General features: G+C 35.6%; 2 protein-coding genes and 1 pseudogene across 2 annotated transcripts; 1 reads left to right on the forward strand and 2 right to left on the reverse strand.

Annotated features, from left to right (window-relative positions):
* Positions 1-701: 701 nt before the first annotated feature.
* LOC115230396 (KH domain-containing, RNA-binding, signal transduction-associated protein 1-like) lies at positions 702-7,002 on the reverse strand. Its single transcript, XM_029800597.1, has 7 exons — positions 6,985-7,002; positions 5,329-5,493; positions 4,295-4,381; positions 1,396-1,512; positions 1,215-1,358; positions 886-1,075; positions 702-784 (listed from the first exon to the last, which is right to left on the reverse strand). The coding sequence occupies exons 1-7, from the start codon at positions 7,000-7,002 to the stop codon at positions 702-704; spliced, it is 804 nt and encodes a 267-aa protein (XP_029656457.1).
* Positions 7,003-7,017: 15 nt separating this feature from the next.
* On the forward strand, positions 7,018-9,319 carry LOC115230397 (annotated as a pseudogene).
* A 1,734-nt stretch (positions 9,320-11,053) lies between these two features.
* On the reverse strand, positions 11,054-11,783 carry LOC118761590 (SWI/SNF nucleosome remodeling complex component-like). Its single transcript, XM_036499642.1, has 2 exons — positions 11,695-11,783; positions 11,054-11,634 (listed from the first exon to the last, which is right to left on the reverse strand). Exons 1-2 carry the CDS (start codon positions 11,763-11,765, stop codon positions 11,283-11,285), a joined length of 423 nt encoding a protein of 140 aa, XP_036355535.1. The 5' UTR covers positions 11,766-11,783; the 3' UTR covers positions 11,054-11,282.
* Positions 11,784-21,370: the final 9,587 nt, after the last annotated feature.

A 21,370-nucleotide genomic window follows, 5' to 3' on the forward strand; every position in this document is an offset into this window, starting at 1 on the left:
AATTTATTTGCACAGACAACAACAAAAATCCCTATTGGAAATATGTTATCCAAACAAGATCAGGGACAAGAACCTATATGCTACATGTAAATCTGAATGCTTAAAGACCACTATAAGAAAAGCTCGTTGGGGTCACACTTTTTAACTGCTTTCGAGGCAGATCACGCACAGGCTTGCTACTATCCATACAAAATGACCTATAAATGCTGGAGTGCGAATATAAATGCCAGTGACCTAGATGACTTTCCAAAAATTACAATCATCCAGACTGCGACAAGATACAAACTTGACGTGTATAATAATGCTCAAAAAGCAGTATTTTCATTTTGTGGCCATTAAAGTAGATGAATAGGGCGATATACGCAATCCTAGACGTAAAAGAACTCAAGTCTCAGAGTGAAAGTCAATAAGGAGTAGCTGGACTAAAATTTGGAATAAAATGGTGCCGTTTGTTTTATTAGAGTGTCCAAACTTGATACTTTTTATGAATAAGCAAGTAGGTAAGTGTATTCAAGACAGTTTGTAGACATTAAATTCCTACTGTAGAATGATTGTCATTTTCCTAAAATACTTTCAGTTACCTGAGCTGACTGTTTACCTCTCTATAGTAAAGACTTTCAGCTCTTTCGAAAACTAAACGGTTGCCTTTAAGACCAACAATAAATAACAAAAATATCTATTCGTAATAAGAAGATACTATTTTAATTATTTGCATCTGACTTTTGTACGGACTCCTCTGGTCCGTTATTGCTGACAAGAGAGTATGGATCAAAGTAGACCAAGTCTGTAAAATAAGGACAAAATCCATTTGTAGGGAAGTAGTTTACAAAAAGAGGGTTTTGTCCGATAGAGCATGGGTCGATGTACGGTGCTGTTCCAAAATACATTGTGGGCAACGAAGAGACCGAAGACTTTGAATAAATTGCAGGATTTGTCTGATCGTGGGAATTGGAGCGTCCTTAAATAAATAAGTCAGAAAAACACCAAGATAATTTTTGGACTCGTCGCGATAAGTCCCATTCAAAATGGCAAGTTCAATCAATTGGTTCTTTTTGAGTTCGTCTTGTCCCTCTGGCTACAGGAAAAATAAAAAAAGTTCAAAAATCTATATTAAACGCGCCTATCGACTCGTGTAGCATTTCTATAGTAGCAGAGGAACCAAATGGCAGCAAATAATGCCCCAAGTAACCATGGAGTTTGGAGTGTGTGCATACCGATGGCAAAAGTAGTTTTTTAATTTCATTTGTGGCCTTTTTCAACTTTTTTTCCGCCTTTTCCAATATGTCCTCGACGGTGATCAAAACGTGGAGTTCTTCGTTCAAATGTTCCCAATTCGGTTTTCCACGGTTCTGCTCTTCCTTGAATGTAACGAACGTGAAATTGACGTTTTCTAACCTTAGTTTTATCTCTCATAGACCCCCTTCCTCGAATCATTATTTTGCAGCCTGTGTTGTACTCGATTTGCTTGGCAGTCATACCCCGAGGTCCGAGAATTCTCCCGACAAAATTGAACTAACGGAAGCCATTAGAGCACCACATACGTCGGGATATTTCTTTATAGGCACAAAAAGTTTTTCGGACAAAGTGACCAAACATTCCTGAGCTTCTTCCAATGAAAATTTGTCTTTGATGTTTCCGAATTTACTTCTCACTCTGTTGATCTCTAAGTTTATTACAAAAAAGGTTAGGACCATCCGTTAATATTCTAATTACATGATTGAAGGCAACCGGCAAGTAAGTGACGTTTTGAAGGTCATTAAGCAACTGTGCGAGATATTCGTTATAATTCTGATCCCAAAAACAAAGCTGTGAACAGGCGGAATCACTGTTCTCCTTAGAATTTGGTGACTCCTCTGTCATTTATTGCGCCTATTAAACTAAAAATGTTTTATAAGTACTTGTTTCAATCAATAATGTTACCTAAGTGACGATTACGGACCAGTTTAAATCTAACAAAATATTCTAAATAAATATTCTATCTTTATTTATATATACTTTTCATGTTAATTTTGACTCATTTACAAAGCTTAATGTTCTATTTACTAATAGAAAATAGAAAATTTTATTTTAACCAATAATTTTTGCTGATAATTTGCAAATGCAATTTGTGTATTTTAATTCGTTCAAACTTTAAATTTTTGTATCGAATATTTTTTTTTTTGGAGAGACTTAATTGTTGGACAATCAAATTTATAATATGTTGATCCTATTTATCATTCCGATGTTTCAAAGGAGACCACATAAACCACGTAGCCTAGAAACATGGAAAGTTTGGAGTCTTAAAAGTGCCAATATAAATTTTTAGGAACATTGATTTATTAATGTGATATACATTAATTAGAAAATTTTTTTATTTCAATTCAATATTTTTATTAATCAGCTAACATTTATTTGAATTTGAAAATTCAATTTTTGGACTAGTTACTAATCTATCATTTCCGAACAATATTGTATCCAAGAAACAATTTACAGTAAAATCTCTTGAATCCGCCGATTTTGGGACCGGCCAGAAAATCTAAATAATTTTAAATAATTCATTCTAATTTGAAAGTTACAATCTTTAAAATCTATACAATCTTTAGAACTTCATTTATTTTTATCTTTTTTATTTGATTTATTTTCTAAGCAGTTCGCCAATTTTCATAATATTTTCGTGATCATCAATATTTGAATTTTTGATTTGAGAAATGTAAGTTTTAATGGTCTCTAGTGCTCTGAAAGCTTCCAAAGCTCAACTTTTTTTTCAACATAATCCTCCTCGCTACTTGTTTTCTAAATTTAGTCATTAAATAAAATCAAGTACTGGTTGAGGTTTTTCATCTTCTCGAGATTGCCCTTCCAATAATTCAATTAGTTCTTCATTTTCAATATAGCCATATTCAAGAAATCCATCCTAAGAAACTGCATCATTGATTTCACATTTTTTAATTAATTATTCATAACTATTCTCATAATCTTTGTTAATTTTACCTATTTTTCAATTTTTGTTGTATTAAACCTCAGTCTGTATGAAATGTGGCCAGCCGCCCGGTGTGATCTTGTGTGGGCTCATGGAAAGATCACCGAGCAAGTATGAGGTCCCTGGTTGAGTGCACGCGGATCACGTGACGTTTGTTCGGCTTTTGAAGTGGTCTTGGTGATTAAATAAATAAGTATCTGTACATGTTTTTTTGTAACATACATGGATTTTTATATTTTCAAATAAGCTGAACATCAATTGTTTCGCGACTTGGTCTTTATGATCCTGACGTCAACTATAAAGAGAATGAAACAAATCTAAAAAGTAGATCTTATGTGCCAAATGAGAAGTTCGAAAAGGGAAAATATAAAAAGGCCATTAGGAGTAGTCTGAATTGAGTTACAGCGAGTGTTATGTACATCGGACTGCACAGCCCGGTCACACCATTTCAATCCAACATTCACAGAGTGAAAGAGCACTTTCTGGTCGGTGTGTACGAATCAAAACGTCAACCACATGCGTTGATTACACCCCGTTCTCAGACCTTCCCGAGAGAAATTATAGCGACTGACGCTAGTAGTGTCTCCCCGTACATACTCTAACGGCCTTTTTTATTAATTTACTAACTATTTATAGACCAAATTAATATTTATTTTAAAAATAATGTCTTTAGTTATGCTACAGTATATTTTTTCTTTTTAATATAAATTAATAAATGGATAATTTGTTAATTTTCTTGATTTTAACAAAATATAAACAAATTAATCATTTGGAGTATTTAAAAAAAACACAAATAAAGATGCAATACATAGATAATCTATTTTGAAAAGAACACCAATCAACTTCTATCATCTTGTTTATAAAGGAGTTCTTGAATCTCTTTTTTAACTTGAGTTTTTCTGTTTATTCGAATGACACTTTTAAAAATAATCAAATACAGCCAATTCATAACATTTACAAGAGCTACAATGCCTCCAGGGGACGTTAAAAATAGTTTTATTGCAGTATTAATTATAGAAGAATAGGTTTTTAGTGAAGAATATTTTTTTAGCATTTGCCAGTCCTCAGTAGATAGATAAGGGAAATGCTATCAGATTATTTATTGACATAAATTTCCGATATCGGATTTTCGTTTTTTTAATTTGAAACAATAGTTTAAATTAGATAGTACCATTATACTCCACAATAATGTTTCCTCGTTATTCATTTTATTCAATAACCGCACTCTATTGATTATTGTGATTAATGTTTGATTTAACTATAGGAAAAATGTTTAAAAATGTCACTGATTCTGTGTGATAGCAGGTTTAGAACGATCGTACTAAATCTATTTACGTCGCTTGCCGTAGCACCTAAAGTTGACGGTATGCAATATTTGGATTTGTATATTTTCAAATAGGCTCGCATCGATACCTTCTCGACCTGCAATATAGATTAATTGATTGATTTAGTTTTCACATTCAACAAGGTCAATTGCACGCCTCAATGAATGCTCGATTATATATCGTTGATAACATGACTAAAAATGAAAAGTAAAATAAGTGACCATAAAATAAAACCTCTTTTATATTTTTAAAATTTCACCACAAATAAAATTGACTGTTTATCAACAAGAATATATTTTTTAGTATCTTAATACTCATATTAGACAGATTTAATGTTAAAAAAGTTTCAAAATCGACAGATCAAATATAAATCATGTAAAACCCAAAACTATTCTCTGACATCGGAGAAATCACTTTTAAGGACTCTCCGAAAATTCTTATAAATCAACTAAAAATAGTTGTCACTAGGAATTTAACCCACAGCCAATAGAAATGCATAAGTGCAAGAATACCCAGCAACGTGGCAATGACATGGAAGGCAGATCGAACGTGGAAAGACCACGAATGGACGACAGTGGCACTGAAGCAGTGCAACACGAAACGAGGGAACAGAATATTCCTGAAGGCCACCCTAGACTACTGGGAACAAGAAAAACCAGATTATGATAAAGAGACCATAACATGCCCATTGCATGAAGAAAAACGCAGAACTGAACTTATTCTCCATTTTATTCAAATATAAAAAGATTTTTGACATACCGAGCAGAATGTCTGTAAGATCGTGGAGAAAGAGTACGACAAGTCCCATCCCATGAAGTCTAAGACTATCAAAAAACAAGGACCTGCCCACGTCGGATATGTAGAGAAGGGATATAGTGCACATATGATGAACAACCATCAGAAAACAGTCCGAACGAATAGTCTCAACAAAGAAGGACATCCAGCAAGAACTGAGACAGTAGGACAGACGTATCAAATAGAGCAGAGACGTGGCAGAAGATACAGGATAGAGAGAACGAGAATAGTCTGGAATGTGTTATTCACATGACCAGATAATGCGCTTAGTGGGTGGTAGAAGTATGGAGAGTTGTCTGAATTGAACACAAGAAAAGTCGTAGAAACGAACATGGCGAACATCATTAGTGCTTTTGAGATATTTTCGGCCACTTTTTTGGCAATTTTCGGGTCCAAATATTTCTTCAGGATGCCCTGAATTGACATAAACGTGGATAAGTACAGTTAATCGAATTAGGAGTACAATTCGCAGGATAGTCCAGGCAATTAACAAAGAAATTAAGCTAATGATTTTTATCTGTGTATATTTATTGTTTTTCAAATCGATAAGGTGAGTTATGCTGCTGCACACCACGGATAGGGAAAAGTGCCCATTTCTCCACATGTCTACAAAACTCATTCCTGCGTTCTGAAGTAATTGCAGGATTGTTTGTGGGTTTTTAATAATTGCTTCAGTTATCATTAGGGCAACCAAAAGTCAATAAAGTCAACTCAACAATAAATAATTATTCTTTCATAAAAATACTAGAAATACAATTTTTATTTTAAAAAAACTTTTATTTTGAAAATTTTTTAGGTCAACTTTGTTAATTTTTCATGTTTTAGGTCAACTTTGTCAATTTTTTCATTTTTTAGGTCAACTTTGTCAATTTTTGTGTCATTTTCAGCCACGCTGACTATTATTTCATTGTTGTTGTGATGCCTAAGTCGAAAAAATCTATCTACTCGAAAGCCTTGAGAATTATCCAAGAATTTCCCAATGAATTTTCAATTACTCCGGGTGGAGCATTATATTGTAATTTATGCGATATTTGTGTAACATGCCATAAAAAATGGTTTGTTGAAAAACACAGATTTACACAGAAACATATTTCACATATAAACGAATCTAAAAAGACGATTCAAACGTTTCTTCCCACCACTGTTAATACGAATGATTTTTCACTAAATCTGACTGAAGCATTTGTTTCAGCAAATATTCCTTTATATAAACTAAGGAATCCTGCATTAATCAATTTTTTCAATACTATCGGATTCGAGTTACCCTCAGAATCCAAATGCCGAAATAATGTCAAAATTTTGGCCGAAAAACGTGTCGATGAGATAATCAGCTTGTTAATTAATGAAAAAATTTTTTAATCGTGGATGAGACTGACGCTGGTAATGAAAAATATGTAAATATTCTTATTGGGAAAATAACGGATCCCCAAATCAGCTATCTTATTGGTTGTGTACCATTAAATTCTTCGCTTAATGCATCAATTCTATGTCAGATTGTGGATGATACGATTCGATGTGCAAATGTTGAGAGAAAAAATTTTTATTTGTTATTAACCGACGCGGCAAAGTATATGATTTCAGCCGGAAAAACACTAAAAAATTTGTATCCTAATTTATTCCACGTAACATGTATTGCACATTTAATTCACAATTGTGCATTAAGGATAAAACTAAATTATCTTGTAGTGGATAACTTAATTGCCTCTATAAAAGGACTTGTTTTGAAAAATAATAGTCGAAGGCAACTATTTGCTGAAATAGGCAACTATTTGCTGAAATAGGCAACTATTTGCTGAAATGATAACTTATCATTCAAATGACGTGCTATAAATCCTTTTATACTTTTTATTAATACTCAAAGTATTTATTAATAGAACATACATAGATTAATTAAGTTAATATTACTTTTCTCACACTCTCCATATTATATTCGTACCTATGACTTGCTTCAATTTAGAGGCTACTGCTTATTATCTCCTTATCAGTGATTCTGATCTCGTGCCTGTGCTCATACTCTCCAGTTAATATCCAATATAATATATAGTTATTATTTTTTAGCCATTAAATAATTGGAAGACTTTCCAGCCTGTCAAATCAAGCGGTGGAAGCATACATCTGTATTTATCAATGTAAAAGAGTGAAGGAATCTCCAAGTAGTATTGGAGTCCTCATTAGTTTATTATGTGTCCTTATTGCACTCATGTGATCCACAATTTTTAATCAATATTGGAGTATCAGATCACTATTAAAGTGGTGATATCGTTCCGACAGACAAGGTGAACTCCGGTTATTTCAACTTGTGAAATTCAATGTCTTAAAGCTTAATTAAAATTGTTCTTATTTATCAAAGTCAAAACATTGTGAGTCATTGTTGTAAAAAGTATGGTTTGAGACAAAAATCTTATTTAATTTTTGTTTATTTCTTTTATAATGCATATAGATTTATTGAAAACTGAAATCTAAACATGCGATAGACTATTTGATCAAATGAATAAATTATTTGCAACCATAACATATCCATGGACACCTCAAATATTAAGGCTGTTATAACCCTACAGGCCTTCTTGAAAGGACTGACCATAAGGTAATCAGTTCGTTATTCCATCCACAGAAAAAAAACAATGCATATCTATAGACCCGAGATAAGAGGACTGGCCAAATTGTACGTTCTGTATTTGCGACGTCAAAAAAGACGGGAAATATCTCTCTATACGCGACATACAATGAGGTATAGTCAACAATAATTGTAGTTTCGTCACTATGGCTGTTGTATTGATACAAAAGTGGGCAAGGAAAATAATCAAAAGGAAAAAAAGGGAGAAGAGTGCCATGATAATTCTCCGAGCTTGGCGACGTTACACGGTCTCTAAAATATAAACAAGTCCCAGGACTTGCAAGTTTTTGAATTTTACAAAAAACTCTTAAATTTGGTAAATAAAGGGGAAGCCCGAGATTTACTGAGGTCTATCAACCCACAGGAAGCTCAGCTAATGGACAAGGCTTTCGGAGGATTTGTCCGAGTCAGACTTGGAGGGGTAAGAACAACTCAAATATTAAACAGGAGACCTTTCCTCCGACAGTTCTTTACAAAATCTACACATATCGTCCTGTGGAAGACATTGGAAACAACTCCCCTCGGGACTACACAGCCACATGTAATAAACTCTGCGATATGCGACTGACCAACACGAAAGGCTGGGGTCTGTCTATCAGCTTTCCTGAACTGCAGAGCTCAGACAAAGTCCCCAGCAGTGGTATACCAGAGAAGAACACAATGAGTGGAGACGAGTCACTGATAACAGTATTTGGACTCTCTACAACGAAGGACAACCAGCAGTGAAGGTTTCAGTCATTTAATGAGAGGAATAGAAAAGGCAGCCCAATGTGAACAGGAGAGTGAAATCAGTTGATACTTTCTAGTCCAACTTAGATGGGTACAAGGGACGAATCAAGCGAGTTAATAAAGTGGACGACCGAGCTTGACTTTGATGAGTATTTTTGGAGTTGACTGAATTCAGGTATTACAATAAGTGGGCTATATCCGCTACCAGTGACCTTCAGCAAATTTTTCTGAACAAATTAAATTTTTAAAGAAATAAATAAAAATAATTTTTTTAACATTTTTTGAAACTTTTATTCATTAGTATTTGATTAATATAATTAAATGGTTGCTCTTTGTTGTGTACATTATTTAGTCCGATTTGAGTGAAAAACAGATTTCAGGTGTTAAATAAAGACAATAATTAAACAGACATAAAAGAAGCGTTTTCTCTATTCGACAAGCATGGAAACGGGACAATTACAACCAAAGAATTGGGCACTCTAATGAGGTCATTGGGACAGAACCCGACCGAGTCAGAACTGAACGAAATGGCAACCCAACTAGACAAGAATGGTAGTCAGGACTAATCACAAAGGCGACGAAAACATCGAAATGGACACATTCATAGAAATGATGCGAACAAAATCACAATTCACAGACACCGAAGAAGACATTCGGGAAGCCTTCCAAATATTCGACCAAAATGGGGTCATCAAAATGAACGAACTGAGATGTATTCTCACCAACCTGGGCGATGTCCTCACCGACTCAGAACTGGACGACATGATCAAGGACGCCGAAATAGACGCAGATGGCAATATCAACTACGAAGGTCAGTTCTCTACACATTTCTAGATTTCATGTGTCTAATGACTGGGAAGTAATTATATTTCCTTATTAACAAAGATGCTTAAACTTCATTTTTGAGAAGAAACAGACATTCGGCCAACACCCGGCCACAGTCACACCCACGGAATATCAAATCCACCAACATATCCTCGTATGGACGGATTAGACTAGCAATATACAACACACCCACTTTAGAGCAGTACAACATGTGCGACACATTGATAATATTATCATCCCCGATGTTATCCGAATGTGTCTAACCAGCGGGTCCTCGATCTCGGTCTGTCCTTGGAAGTCGTTGATGGAGGAATATGACCGGGATATTCCCCACCCACTACTCCCATTCCCGTACTCTGCCTGTCCTCCACTGTCTGAACACAGTCCAGTACAGTGATTGGTCTGGACATGAAGGAGGGACATACAAGGATGTGGGAGATCAATGACCACTTTTTGTGGGGGGTCAGACTGCAGTCATTCCAGGGACAACACCCACCACTCTCCGGGAGTTGGTTGATGTGGTCATTCACTACGTGGCCACTCAGACCATCCGAATTGTCGAATTTACTGGACTATCAGCACAACACAAACATTCCACATTTATCCCACGGGCATTCCAGAGGGGGAGACGTGTCGATCCGTCCATTGGAGGACACGACGTTGATTACTCTCTTTATTGGCACTTGTCTCTGACTGATATGTTCGGCCAATAACGTGTCCAACAACTCAGGCCGCCCCACTTTGAGTGGACAGTCCGAACTGAGTCCAACAAACACGGAATTGGACATGGGGAGGTGGGGGAAGAGTGACCAAAGGAAGGCAATGAACAGGGAATAGGACATTCCTCCCTCGCAGTTCTCCTGATATGACTTGAACAAGTCCAGTCCATTCGTAGAACAACCCTCCTTCTCCCGACAAACCGACAGAATCCTGAATTCATGACATATTTGTACCACAAACGAGTCATCTTGACACAGGCCACCATGTCATACCCCTGAAATGCCCCTTCAAAGCGGACTTGGGCTTCACTAAACTTTATGTTCCCAAAGTCACAGGAGGACAGAGCCGCCTTGCCAGTCTTCAAAAAATCGAAAAAAATATCTAAAATAAGCGAGAATTCAGAAATGACCAAATGGACTGTCAAGCTGAGTAAAAATATGAACAAAATGGGGAAAGAGGGCAGAGAGTTGGTTGATGAGTTCCAATGCATTGATAAGCACAGCCACATTGTGTTTGTGTAATGAAAGATTAGAGAAAAGTGTGCCCACAAAGGAGGGGGTTATCAGTTTAGTAATGAACTCCCTGTTGTGACTACCAGTGCATAGTCCGCCCACAATTTGCATTGCTGGAGTATAAATAGTGAGAATACACTTGACTGAAGTGAACAGACTGCATTCTTCCTTGGCGAGAAGTGCACTCAGAACAGTACAAATAGAGTGGGAACAGGCAGGGAGGACAATCTGGGGTGAGTGAGGACTATACGTAACGGGAGAGTGTTTCCAGTGAGTTTAAAGCTGCTTTCTGAATGCAGCTGTGCTTATTGAAGGCAGCAAAGAGGAGTAGTCTCACAGCCGAGTCGTGTTTACTCACAAATTGTGCATTCCACTCATCGAAAATAGCATTGTTGATTATCGTCAGTATCTACACTCATTTAGACAGTCCACCTTCTCAGTCAGTCCCACCTGCTCGTCCACACACACAGCAGTTCTCACACCACCACGTCGTTCAACCAGACATTCCACATGTCCATACTCGACTGTGCTCATTTCCCAGAACTACCAATCCGGGTGATGGACAGACCTGAGGATATGAGACAAATGACAGTCTTTTCCAGTGATAGTCCAACACTCTGTCATAAGAACGGTCTTTATTGAAGCCAACCCAAGCCAGAAGGAGTTCAAAGAGATGAGGACATTTCCAAAAGTCAATTCTTGGGAGAGGCACTTCTGAAGTCATCACCAAAACACATTTGATGGCAAAATTGACACACGAAGGGATCCCCGAAAGCAAAGACATTTCCAAGTGGCAGGTTGGGTTATAAATACTCGCTGATTCTGGGAATGTCGACAGTTATGATACCCTTTCTGGAGTGGCAGTGCATTGGAAGGGTAAAAAACATGTCGACTTCCCGTTTTGTTTGAGATTCGAATAATTTGTTATCGCGGTTGCCTCTTTGCTCGAATGGTTCCAAATATCGGTTGTAGATTTGCCTGAGGTGGTTGGGAAAGGCGAGGGAATGGCCGAGGAGTCCGATTGAATTGGCCACGTCGTTCCATTTATTTGAGGATGACACTGCTCTGTATCCTCCAAGACTGGTCACTTGGTTGTACAATGCAAACAAGTTTATTGACACTCCATTTACTGTCGGGAAATTCACTATTTCACTTCTACAATTTATTATTTTTCGATTAATAAAAAATAATTTATTGATTTAGTGTGGAATTTACTTTAGAGACTTGTTGAAGGCGATGAGATCGCTGTAAAATCGACTTGGATTGAGTTTTGTAGCACCTTCCATAAAGGGCCACAAGAGTGTGATTGTGAGAGTAATTCAATTATTACATTAATTATTTATAGTGCAACTATTAATAATAAATTTATAGTAGTAAATTTTACATCATCACTTTTACACATTTACAATTTATTACATTAATTAGAATCTTTGCGTTTTTTCCTGCCTTTTAGTTTTGATAAATTCTACGAAATATGGTTTTTTGTTTTCTAGTAATTCTGAGATTGTTTTCGGGGTTAAGAGCGTAGTTATTTTTTTTATATATTTTAGAGATGAAAATGTTGCAAATAGACGAGAACTTTTGGAGTTTTTTGAAAGTCGGCAACCCAAAAAATCTCAAAAATTGAATTTTACAACATTTTCAAATGTAAACATTTGCATTTCAATCAGATTGTATTTAACGTTTTCTCTATCAACCATCTTCTCTATTCTGAGAGCAAATAGGTTAACAATCCAAGTATTAGATTGATTTGAAACAATCTAGTAGCTCAGAGTTTTACCTAAATAAAAAATCTTTTCAAAACATGGCCTTTTGACAGCCAATATAAATATTCTCCTGATATTTACACATATAAACAAGTAATCACTATTTAGAAGAACATGAAAGAACTGTTTGATAAAATAAATTAGTATCTGTTGAAAAAGCCAACTTGTGACTCCTCCTAGAAATGGCTGAACCAATCTCTGAGAGAGTTTGAGCGCTTTGGGTCCAATTACCCCACTGGTCTCAAAAACCATAGGGATGAAGCAGCAGGTATCCAACGAGGCATATTTTTCAGTTTTCCTAGATTCGGAGAGGGCAGATGCAAATAAAGGCCACGGTCCAGTCCAAACAATTTTAATATTGAGAAGAATCCAGCGGCGTTAAGCACGCACTTCACAACATTATTCGAAGAGACGTGTCTGGCGATCCTGCTGGCACTGAGGAAACAAGAGAGAGACTATAACCCCCTCAGTTTGATGAGTTTTCTAGATCTACAATGATGCGGTTTCTCAATATAAAAATTCAAATGTGGACTGATTTGTTGTCCAGGAACATACCGGCTGACGAAATCGGCAACACATTAAACCAATCAGCCGAATGTGGTTGGCAAGCATAATTAACACTTGTCAACTGAAACTGGTCGTCGTGTAAGCGGATATCTTCAATTGGGAGTTCACAGTTCTTTTGAACAGATGAAATGTCCGGGATTTTAAGCTCCCGAGAAACCCACTTGTTGACTCCAGCCACATATTTCTTACATGCAGTATATCGCCAGATTTGAACTTGATATTTACCAATAACTCAAGGGTTTTCGAAACCAGATTATCAAGAAGAGAAAGAGATAGTTTTTTAGTAGGAACATTCGAGCTTGCAGAAACGCGAAATGAGGATTTCTATCTCGTCCTCCTTGTTAGCGAGAGCCTTCCTAATACTTTTCCAAATGATCGGGGATCCGAGGATAAAAAGCTCGAAAGAGGTGATTCTCAAATGCTCGAGCTAAAGTTGAGAAGATAGATTTTGTTCTTTTTTATTCAAAAAAAATTTCAACAAAAAAAGTAATCATGATTTGTAAATTATTTCTCATATTCCCTAAACTGTCACTATAACAATAAAACAGAGCGAAACGTCTTGGTTAGTGCTCTCAGTCATTTCTTATTGGGAAAATTCATTTGGAAATGGACACTAAAAAGACAAATTCCCATTATCTATATTTGCCTATTTGCCCATTTTTCAGTTTGGTGGGTTGAAGTGACGACGTATGTATTTCGCTTCAAAATATATCTTGTATGTGCATGACAAAGTGATAGATTATTACAAAATATTAAAAATACATAAATAAGCCAGTGACAAGTATAAAATTCGTATAAGAATAACGCGAAGAATATTTTTCAAGTTTTGCTTCAATAAACAAATTTTTCGACAAAACAAAAGCAGAGTTGTCGAGGAATTGATAAGTAGTGAGACACCCAACAAGTCCACTGATCGATTTTGGGAGAACTATAAAGGACGAAACAATATATTTATTCTGCTTGATATAAGTCGAATAACTTGTAGTCAGTCAATAAACGTACTTTTTATTATCATGATGGTTGATCTGCCAGTTAAAGGCAATTGAAGTGACGTCCTCGTATAGGAATGCCTCACAGCGAAAAAGTGTCTCAGTGCTCGATGTTTGTTTTATTTTTATGTCTAAAATAAAGATTCATTAGAAACGCAATGTTAATAATTTTGCCATTCTCTGGGCAATTCCGAACTTGTTTTCGGCACTGCATACAAAATAGTCATTTTCCTTGATTCTGTCAACAAAAACAGAACTGCACTAAAAAAAGTCAAAAATAAACACATACAATGCACAACCTTTCCTTCTTTCCGTATTCCAGTCTCCACCAGCTGACGATCGGGGACGGACTTCCCTGCTCGACTTGACAGTGAAAAGTGTTGTTTTCTCCCGAAACAATAACTTTCTTTGCAGTAAATGTGCTTATTTTTGGTGGTTCTATATAACTCTAAAAACATACTTGCGAGTTTTAGATTGAATATATGTGAGATTAACCGCTTGTTTGTTGATTGTCCGACACACTGGTATGTCCCTTCGTCACCTTTGCCAAACGAAGTAATCACAAGTCGATAATTCCCATTTTTATGATCAATTTCATGTTGGGAGTCAATCACGTAGTCATTGAAGGTTAGTTTGACAGTCCCGTCCTTAATCCAGCTCCACTAACATACGACTAAATGACAACATTAGTCCTTGAAAGAGTGTCATGGACAGTACAGTCGAGACTCACAGCCTTATTTAAAAGCACATAAATCACACGAGTTTGTTTATAATCTTCCAAGTACGATTGATTGAAACACTCGAGCATGCCAAGTATACAAACTAAGAAGAAACGCTTCATTCTAATTTTACGCCACTCTTTCATTACATAAATTTGATTACTTCGTGCGTGTAAACTGTTGCTAATAAGAATCGTGTCGATACATAAAAGTACATCATCAAAGAAAGTCTACCCTCAGGCCATCACTAATTAACATTTCCAATACAGTCACCCTTTTAGCCTACTTAGCAAATAACAGATTACTAATTGTAATAATAAACTTGGTCAATAAATGTCTTTACTAATAAAATAACAAATTATTCCAATACAACCACCCTTTTAGCCTACTTATCAAATAACAGATCACTAATAGTAATAATAAACTTGGTCAATAAATGTCTTTACTTATGAAATAACAAATTATTTCAATACAACCACGCTTTTAGCCTACTTAGCAAATAACAGATTACTAATTGTAATACTAAACTTGGTGCTTTGGTCAATAAATGTCTTTACTAATGAAATAACAGATTATTAAGAGTAATAGTAAACTGACTTCCTAGACAAGAAAAGAGGAAATCCCGTACAAAGAAACACGAGAACGAGATATATCACCCACTCGGTCTAAGATAATGATAGAAAAGAGTTACAAAGTGACTAACAACATATCTTTGGTAGTCCAAAACAGTCAGCACATACAAACGGCTTGGAAGAGAAGACAAATGAGTCTACAATAAGGAGATAGACCCTCACTCTTGACACATCTTCTCCAAACAGGCGGAATGTTATCACAGCGGACTCCATTTGGTGGTACCCCGAGTGGCTGAAGGATGATTTGACTCTCCCCACCACCGAGGAGGCACTGAGGGTAATGAATATGACCAAATACGGGGCAATTGACTCCCATTGTAATACAAATTGGTGCTGAGGGTCGGTTAATTGGATATTCGTGATCGTTCTGGCATGATTATGACATTATGTACTCGTTTCCAGTGTTGTATAGAATGTATTCAAACTCAAATTCCATTCCTACATGAATTGTGTCATTCAGGACGGTTTTTGAAACCAAGAGTTGCGAATTTGTAAGTAACGTTACACAAAAAAGTAAGTAAATATATTTTATTTGCATCTGTCGCATTAAAACATGATAAAACCACAGAAGACTATACAACACACAGTATACTATTTAATATTTAAAATTGGAGTTTAAATTTAATAATATTTAGAATAAAATGAATATCATTTAATTAAATAGAATTAAAATTTAATAGATAAATTTGTATATTTTCATTATGTCACTTAAAGGACATTATTTATTAGATTAAAGGTTTGAAAATCCATAATAAGTTTACTATTTTAAAAAATAACAATAAAAATAATTAAAATTAATTTTTAAATATTTAATCGATGTGACCTATCAATGTTAATTAATTTTATTTTAATCAATCAGCCAAATGTCCGGATTCCAATCGCTTCTAATTTCTTGCATTTTTTGAGGGACTAGAAAATGAATTTTTCAAATATCTTTTTTATTTGTTATGACTCAAAGAATCAGACGGACTTCTGGAGGTGCCGAGAGTCACTTTAGAATTGGAGTACCAATATTTGACTATGTCGGAGACGGAATAATGTTTGTAGTCATATTTTCAAATACTGACGATTTTTTTTTCTCATGAGAAATCTAAAAGACTGAGAAATACAGAGGATTCATGGTTAAATGGCAACCTTTTTGTTTTTAGTGAATTTAAAATAATTTATTAACTAATAGAATTTACGAATTTGTCGGTTAAATACTCAAAATGATTAATTTGTTTATATTTTGTTCAATTTCAGAAAATTAACAAATTATCCATTTATTAATTTATATTAAAAAGAAAAAATATACTGTAGCATAACTAAAGACATTATTTTTAAAATAAATATTAATTTGGTCTATAAATAGTTAGTAAATTAATGAAAAAGGCCGTTAGAGTATGTACGGGGAGACACTACTAGCGTCAGTCGCTATAATTTCTCTCGGGAAGGTCTGAGAACGGGGTGTAATCAACGCATGTGGTTGACGTTTTGATTCGTACACACCGACCAGAAAATGCTCTTTCACTCTGTGAATGTTGGATTGAAATGGTGTGACCGGGCTGTGCAGTCCGATGTACATAACACTCGCTGTAACTCAATTCAGACTACTCCTAATGGCCTTTTTATATTTAATTTATAAGAAAAAAACAAATCATGTAAACCGAGATGTTTCCTAAACCCTCCGACAAGTTGCTTTTTTAAGTTTAAGCATTCAGAAATAGAAAACACTGACAACGATTATTTTAAACTGCCGACGATAGGATGGCCTGGCATTGCCTTGTGATCTATTTAGCTAATTTGTAATTTTTTAATAACAACCAGAACTTGAATAACTCGCCATTAATATTAACTGCCTATATTTTTAATGGATTTATTAATAAAAGGTACCTAACTGCCTATATTGTTTATAACAAAATTACCACACAATCCACACAATACATTTTTTATATTGCACGTTTAGAATATCACCATTTAGAATAATTTTGATGAAATTTTTTAAAGCCCCCAAATCTATTATTCTTTGACAGCCCATTACAGGAGACTCGCCAGATTTCTCAGAATGAGGCATAGGGTTCTTATACACTTAAATTTCCATTTATTGTTGAATGTCAAACACGTATAACTACACTTGTGACTTTATAATGCATATTCAAAGGTATACGTGTCGCCTAATCATCCTAATGACTGCTTATTTTATTATTAAAATAAAAAAATAATGTTTTTAGTATTAATTTATACTAAATATAAATTTGTTCCGTTTCTCTCTACTAGAAGTACACATGTCGAGGATCAAAATAAATATATCCTGACGGAAAACACACGTTCACATTCTGAAATGCATATCTATGACATATATTTGCATATTACTCCGGATTTTGGCCCAAATCAGTGGCTTTATCAGACTGGACTGGGGTGTCTTGCTCGTAGTACAGGGGGACATAAGGGTAAACCCACGTGTAGTATTCAGGGGAGTAGTACATCGGGTAGCAGTAGTGCGATCTAAAATAGAAGCAGCAGTTGGACTGGTCGTAGAGTTGAGATGAGAAGACTTTCTAAAACAATAAGCTCACTCAAACACATTTACAACCGACTTGCCTTGACTGTTCTTGTCAGCGAACTTGACTATCAAAGGCTTTCCATTGTCTGGAGTGTTACAAGACCTGCCACCCTCCAGGACTTTGCCGTTGAATTTCTTGATGATCAAATTGCATGCTTCGTTGGACTTCATTCGGGCCAGCCCCACGCACTTGCTTTTTCCGTTTTCGTCGATAAGAATCCTCGAAGACGACGGTTTCTGAATGCTTTCTAACAGATTATCCAAGTCGATTTTTGTGAAGTTGACGGGCAATCCAGAAAAGTAGAGATTCGTCAAGTCTTTCTCTTGTTTCTTGTTTTTATAAAAGTAATAAAAACAGCAGCAATTTGGACGTCGTATCCCTTCTTTCGCAAATCCGTGATGGCCTTTTTGGCTGAGGAATCGGAAGTGTAGTCGATGAAGCCATACCCTGCAGGCGGTCGGGAAGAAATGGGACCTTTGCATAAATCAGTGTTCTTGTCCATGATAGCCTTGCACGAAGATATTTTGCCGAATCTAGAAAAATATATTTATAATCATATTTGCTGGTCATTATCAATGCAGATATTGCAGACAGACCACAAATTTATTGTTATAAAAACTATGTTCACATTTAACTTACTTTGCTCCCAAACGATACAGTTTGTCGTCGTCAAAATACGTGTCTAGTCCTTTGACGTATATATTGGTGGCATTGATGTATGTATTGGTTTGGTTTGACTGTTCCATTCTAGTATTGCATGAAGATTCCGACGATTTTTAATTTAAAAGCGCAGTTCATCTTTTAAATATGGCGCCGACTCCGCTTTGAATTTATTTAGGTCATCAAAGATATTTGACTTACTTAACAGACATATTTCCTCAAAACAGACTTAAACAAACTTTTTGATTTCCTCATTTCCCAGACTCACCAATTCCCAGCAGCCTGCCTGTTTCGTGCCTGTCGATGCTTTTAACCAACGGACAGATAATAATGATAATCATTGCTAAGTTTGTTAGAAATAAGTCAATGGAGTTTTCGTTCAGGATCTAACCCCATAATCCTGAAAAATTCAGCTTTACAAATATGGGCTATGCTACATGTAATTCGATTTGATCACAAATTAATTGTGGTAAAGCAAAACCTCAAAACATAAGTATAATTCTCGAGAAGATTAGATTTGTATGTATCGACATATCTTGATAATTCTGAAATCAATTTCGCTCTAAATTAAAAAACTGGAGAATATATTCATCTCTCGCTTCCCTATCTGGTTAATAGACCGCTTGAGTCTGGTCAAATACCAATTTACACTTATTATTTGTGACTCTAAAGTCGCTTTGTATACATCCTTACATTGTTGTGTCCAGGAACTATTCCCTGTGTAGAAGAATGAGCACAGTGATCATACATTTTTAGCGTGATTTGTCTATAATTCAAACTGTGATGCTTTTCTGTTGCTCTATTCCATCGAGTGTTCAATGAAGAGTATTATTTAATCTATTAACATTGGTTTTATATGCCCGAATGACATTAAATGTCATAGTTTCCGGGAACTTCATTTCCGTTACGTAGATCACTTGGAAAGGAATAAAGAATCTCTAAACCTAGATTACAGTTTTACTATGACTAAGTCGAAATAGCCATAAGTTAGCTTTATTAATTCATTGGGAATATGCAAATTGTAAAATTAGTTTTATTCACAGTTGGGTGATAATTTTGCTTTTAATTCTTAAGTTACAGTCAGACATGACACAAGTCATTTATCGAATAATTGAATTGCTTCAGTTAAATCACTTTATAACAAAAATCAATCTAAAATCGAAATTTCAAGTTTATGTACAAATAGACCTTCGAAGACAACTAAATGAACATGCTTTGGTCAGCTACTTATACTAACTGCGAACCTGGAATATGTCAAATTAATTTGCGAGATAAAAGGCAATGTAATTTGTGATACTTTCGGTGATTCTGACACATATTATGATAATTTACTACGTCATTTTTAGAAGCCTGCAAATTCTTAACACCCTTGTAAAAATCAACACCATCAAAATGCCATTGTGACCACAACACATTCTAAATAAAATTTTTGTTTTCAATTAAATCAAAAACCAATGTTTCAGGCTTAACAACATCCCGTAAAACGAGGTTACTCAAAAAACAGACTCGACTGTTCTTAAACCGACAAAAGGACAAACTCAAAATAAAGAACAATTCTTTTTTACAGAACACGAAAGGTAATCAAATCTGGCTAATATCATAAAACAATCTCACAAACACTCGAATTAGAAATAAATCACCCAAATTTATCAAAATAAGCACTCCTGACACTGCAGATAATAAGCTTGGTCGTAAACCTGTTCAATTGATCAGCATATTCCCGATGGACCAAATATTTTGTCCGTGTGATCAAATCCTCCTTCGAAATCTACATTTATCCTCTCGTAAGTCACCTTCTGGACACAATTCCTCACCCTGATGAGCACATTCCCATTTTCGTCCTCATAAATCGGCGGGAGACGACATTTGGTGAGACTCAGACAAGTCTCTGAGGGAGAAGTCCACGGTTTGATATATATTCTCACCAAATAACGGAATGTACACTAAAACACTCACCAATCACACAAACCGGCATTTTCCTGCAAAAACATGGCTGTCCTCGCAAAACGTGATGTTTTGGCTGGTCAGTCACAGCTCTGACATTATGAGGAGGACAAATACGTTTTTTTAAGAAACGGAAACTGTTTTAAATGCTGGTTGGGGGACAGAACAGGACAGAATTCGACAGAATACATGTTTGGGGACACATGGGGCTTGTATTGTAGGCACATGTCGTTTATTTCGAGAAGGATGTGATCGGCCTGGATATATTAGAGAAAGATAACTCTGTCCTCGTTGAGATCCACGCCCAAGACCTTTCCGTGTTCGGATATTCCTAAATGGATTGTTCCTCCTTCCCCCTGGTTTAGGAAAGTAATGAATGATCTTTTTTATAAATTTATGAAATTGGACTGGGAAATGGGTGTTCGAGATGCTTTTGAAACTTCTGCTGAACCAAAGGTTTGATGGGATTCAAATTTGTTGTGATCGTCCTCTTCAATGTCAGCATCGCTGTTGAATATATAATACTTTGTAGACATCCACCTCGACCGTTTTGTGAATGATGTACATTTATTTAAAATTATTATTAAATATTTACTTATTTAAACATATAAAAATATAATTTTAAACGACCTTTAATATCACAAACCATTATTAAAATAAAACTGAAAGCAAGAGACACGCAGTCTCAAAAAATAGCTATGATAAATAATTCCCGTTATGTTTATCACGGATATGCATATCAAACGAAAGTCCCGACAAAAACGTTTTTTTGCAAAGTTGGCATTCGAGTTTTTGTTCAGAATGAAGTGACATATGTAAGTGGTACATTTCCTCGCTCCTGTACAGAATTCCGCACGTGTAACACTCATGCAGACCATCTTCTGTTTTTTCGGAGACAACTTTATGTTCTTCTTTGCTGAGAAACGTTTCTTGTAGGTCGGATGTCAGTTTCACGTTTTCTTCCTCTTCTCCAATGGAAGGACAGACTTCGGCTTCCCTCACAGTGGTGAAAGTCGGTTCCAGAAAGCAGGGGATTCTTCTAGAAATGAGGGACTGACACAACTGGGGAAT

Source organism: Octopus sinensis, unplaced genomic scaffold (genome assembly GCF_006345805.1).
Source record: "Octopus sinensis unplaced genomic scaffold, ASM634580v1 Contig15467, whole genome shotgun sequence".
Classification (NCBI taxonomy): domain Eukaryota; kingdom Metazoa; phylum Mollusca; class Cephalopoda; order Octopoda; family Octopodidae; genus Octopus; species Octopus sinensis.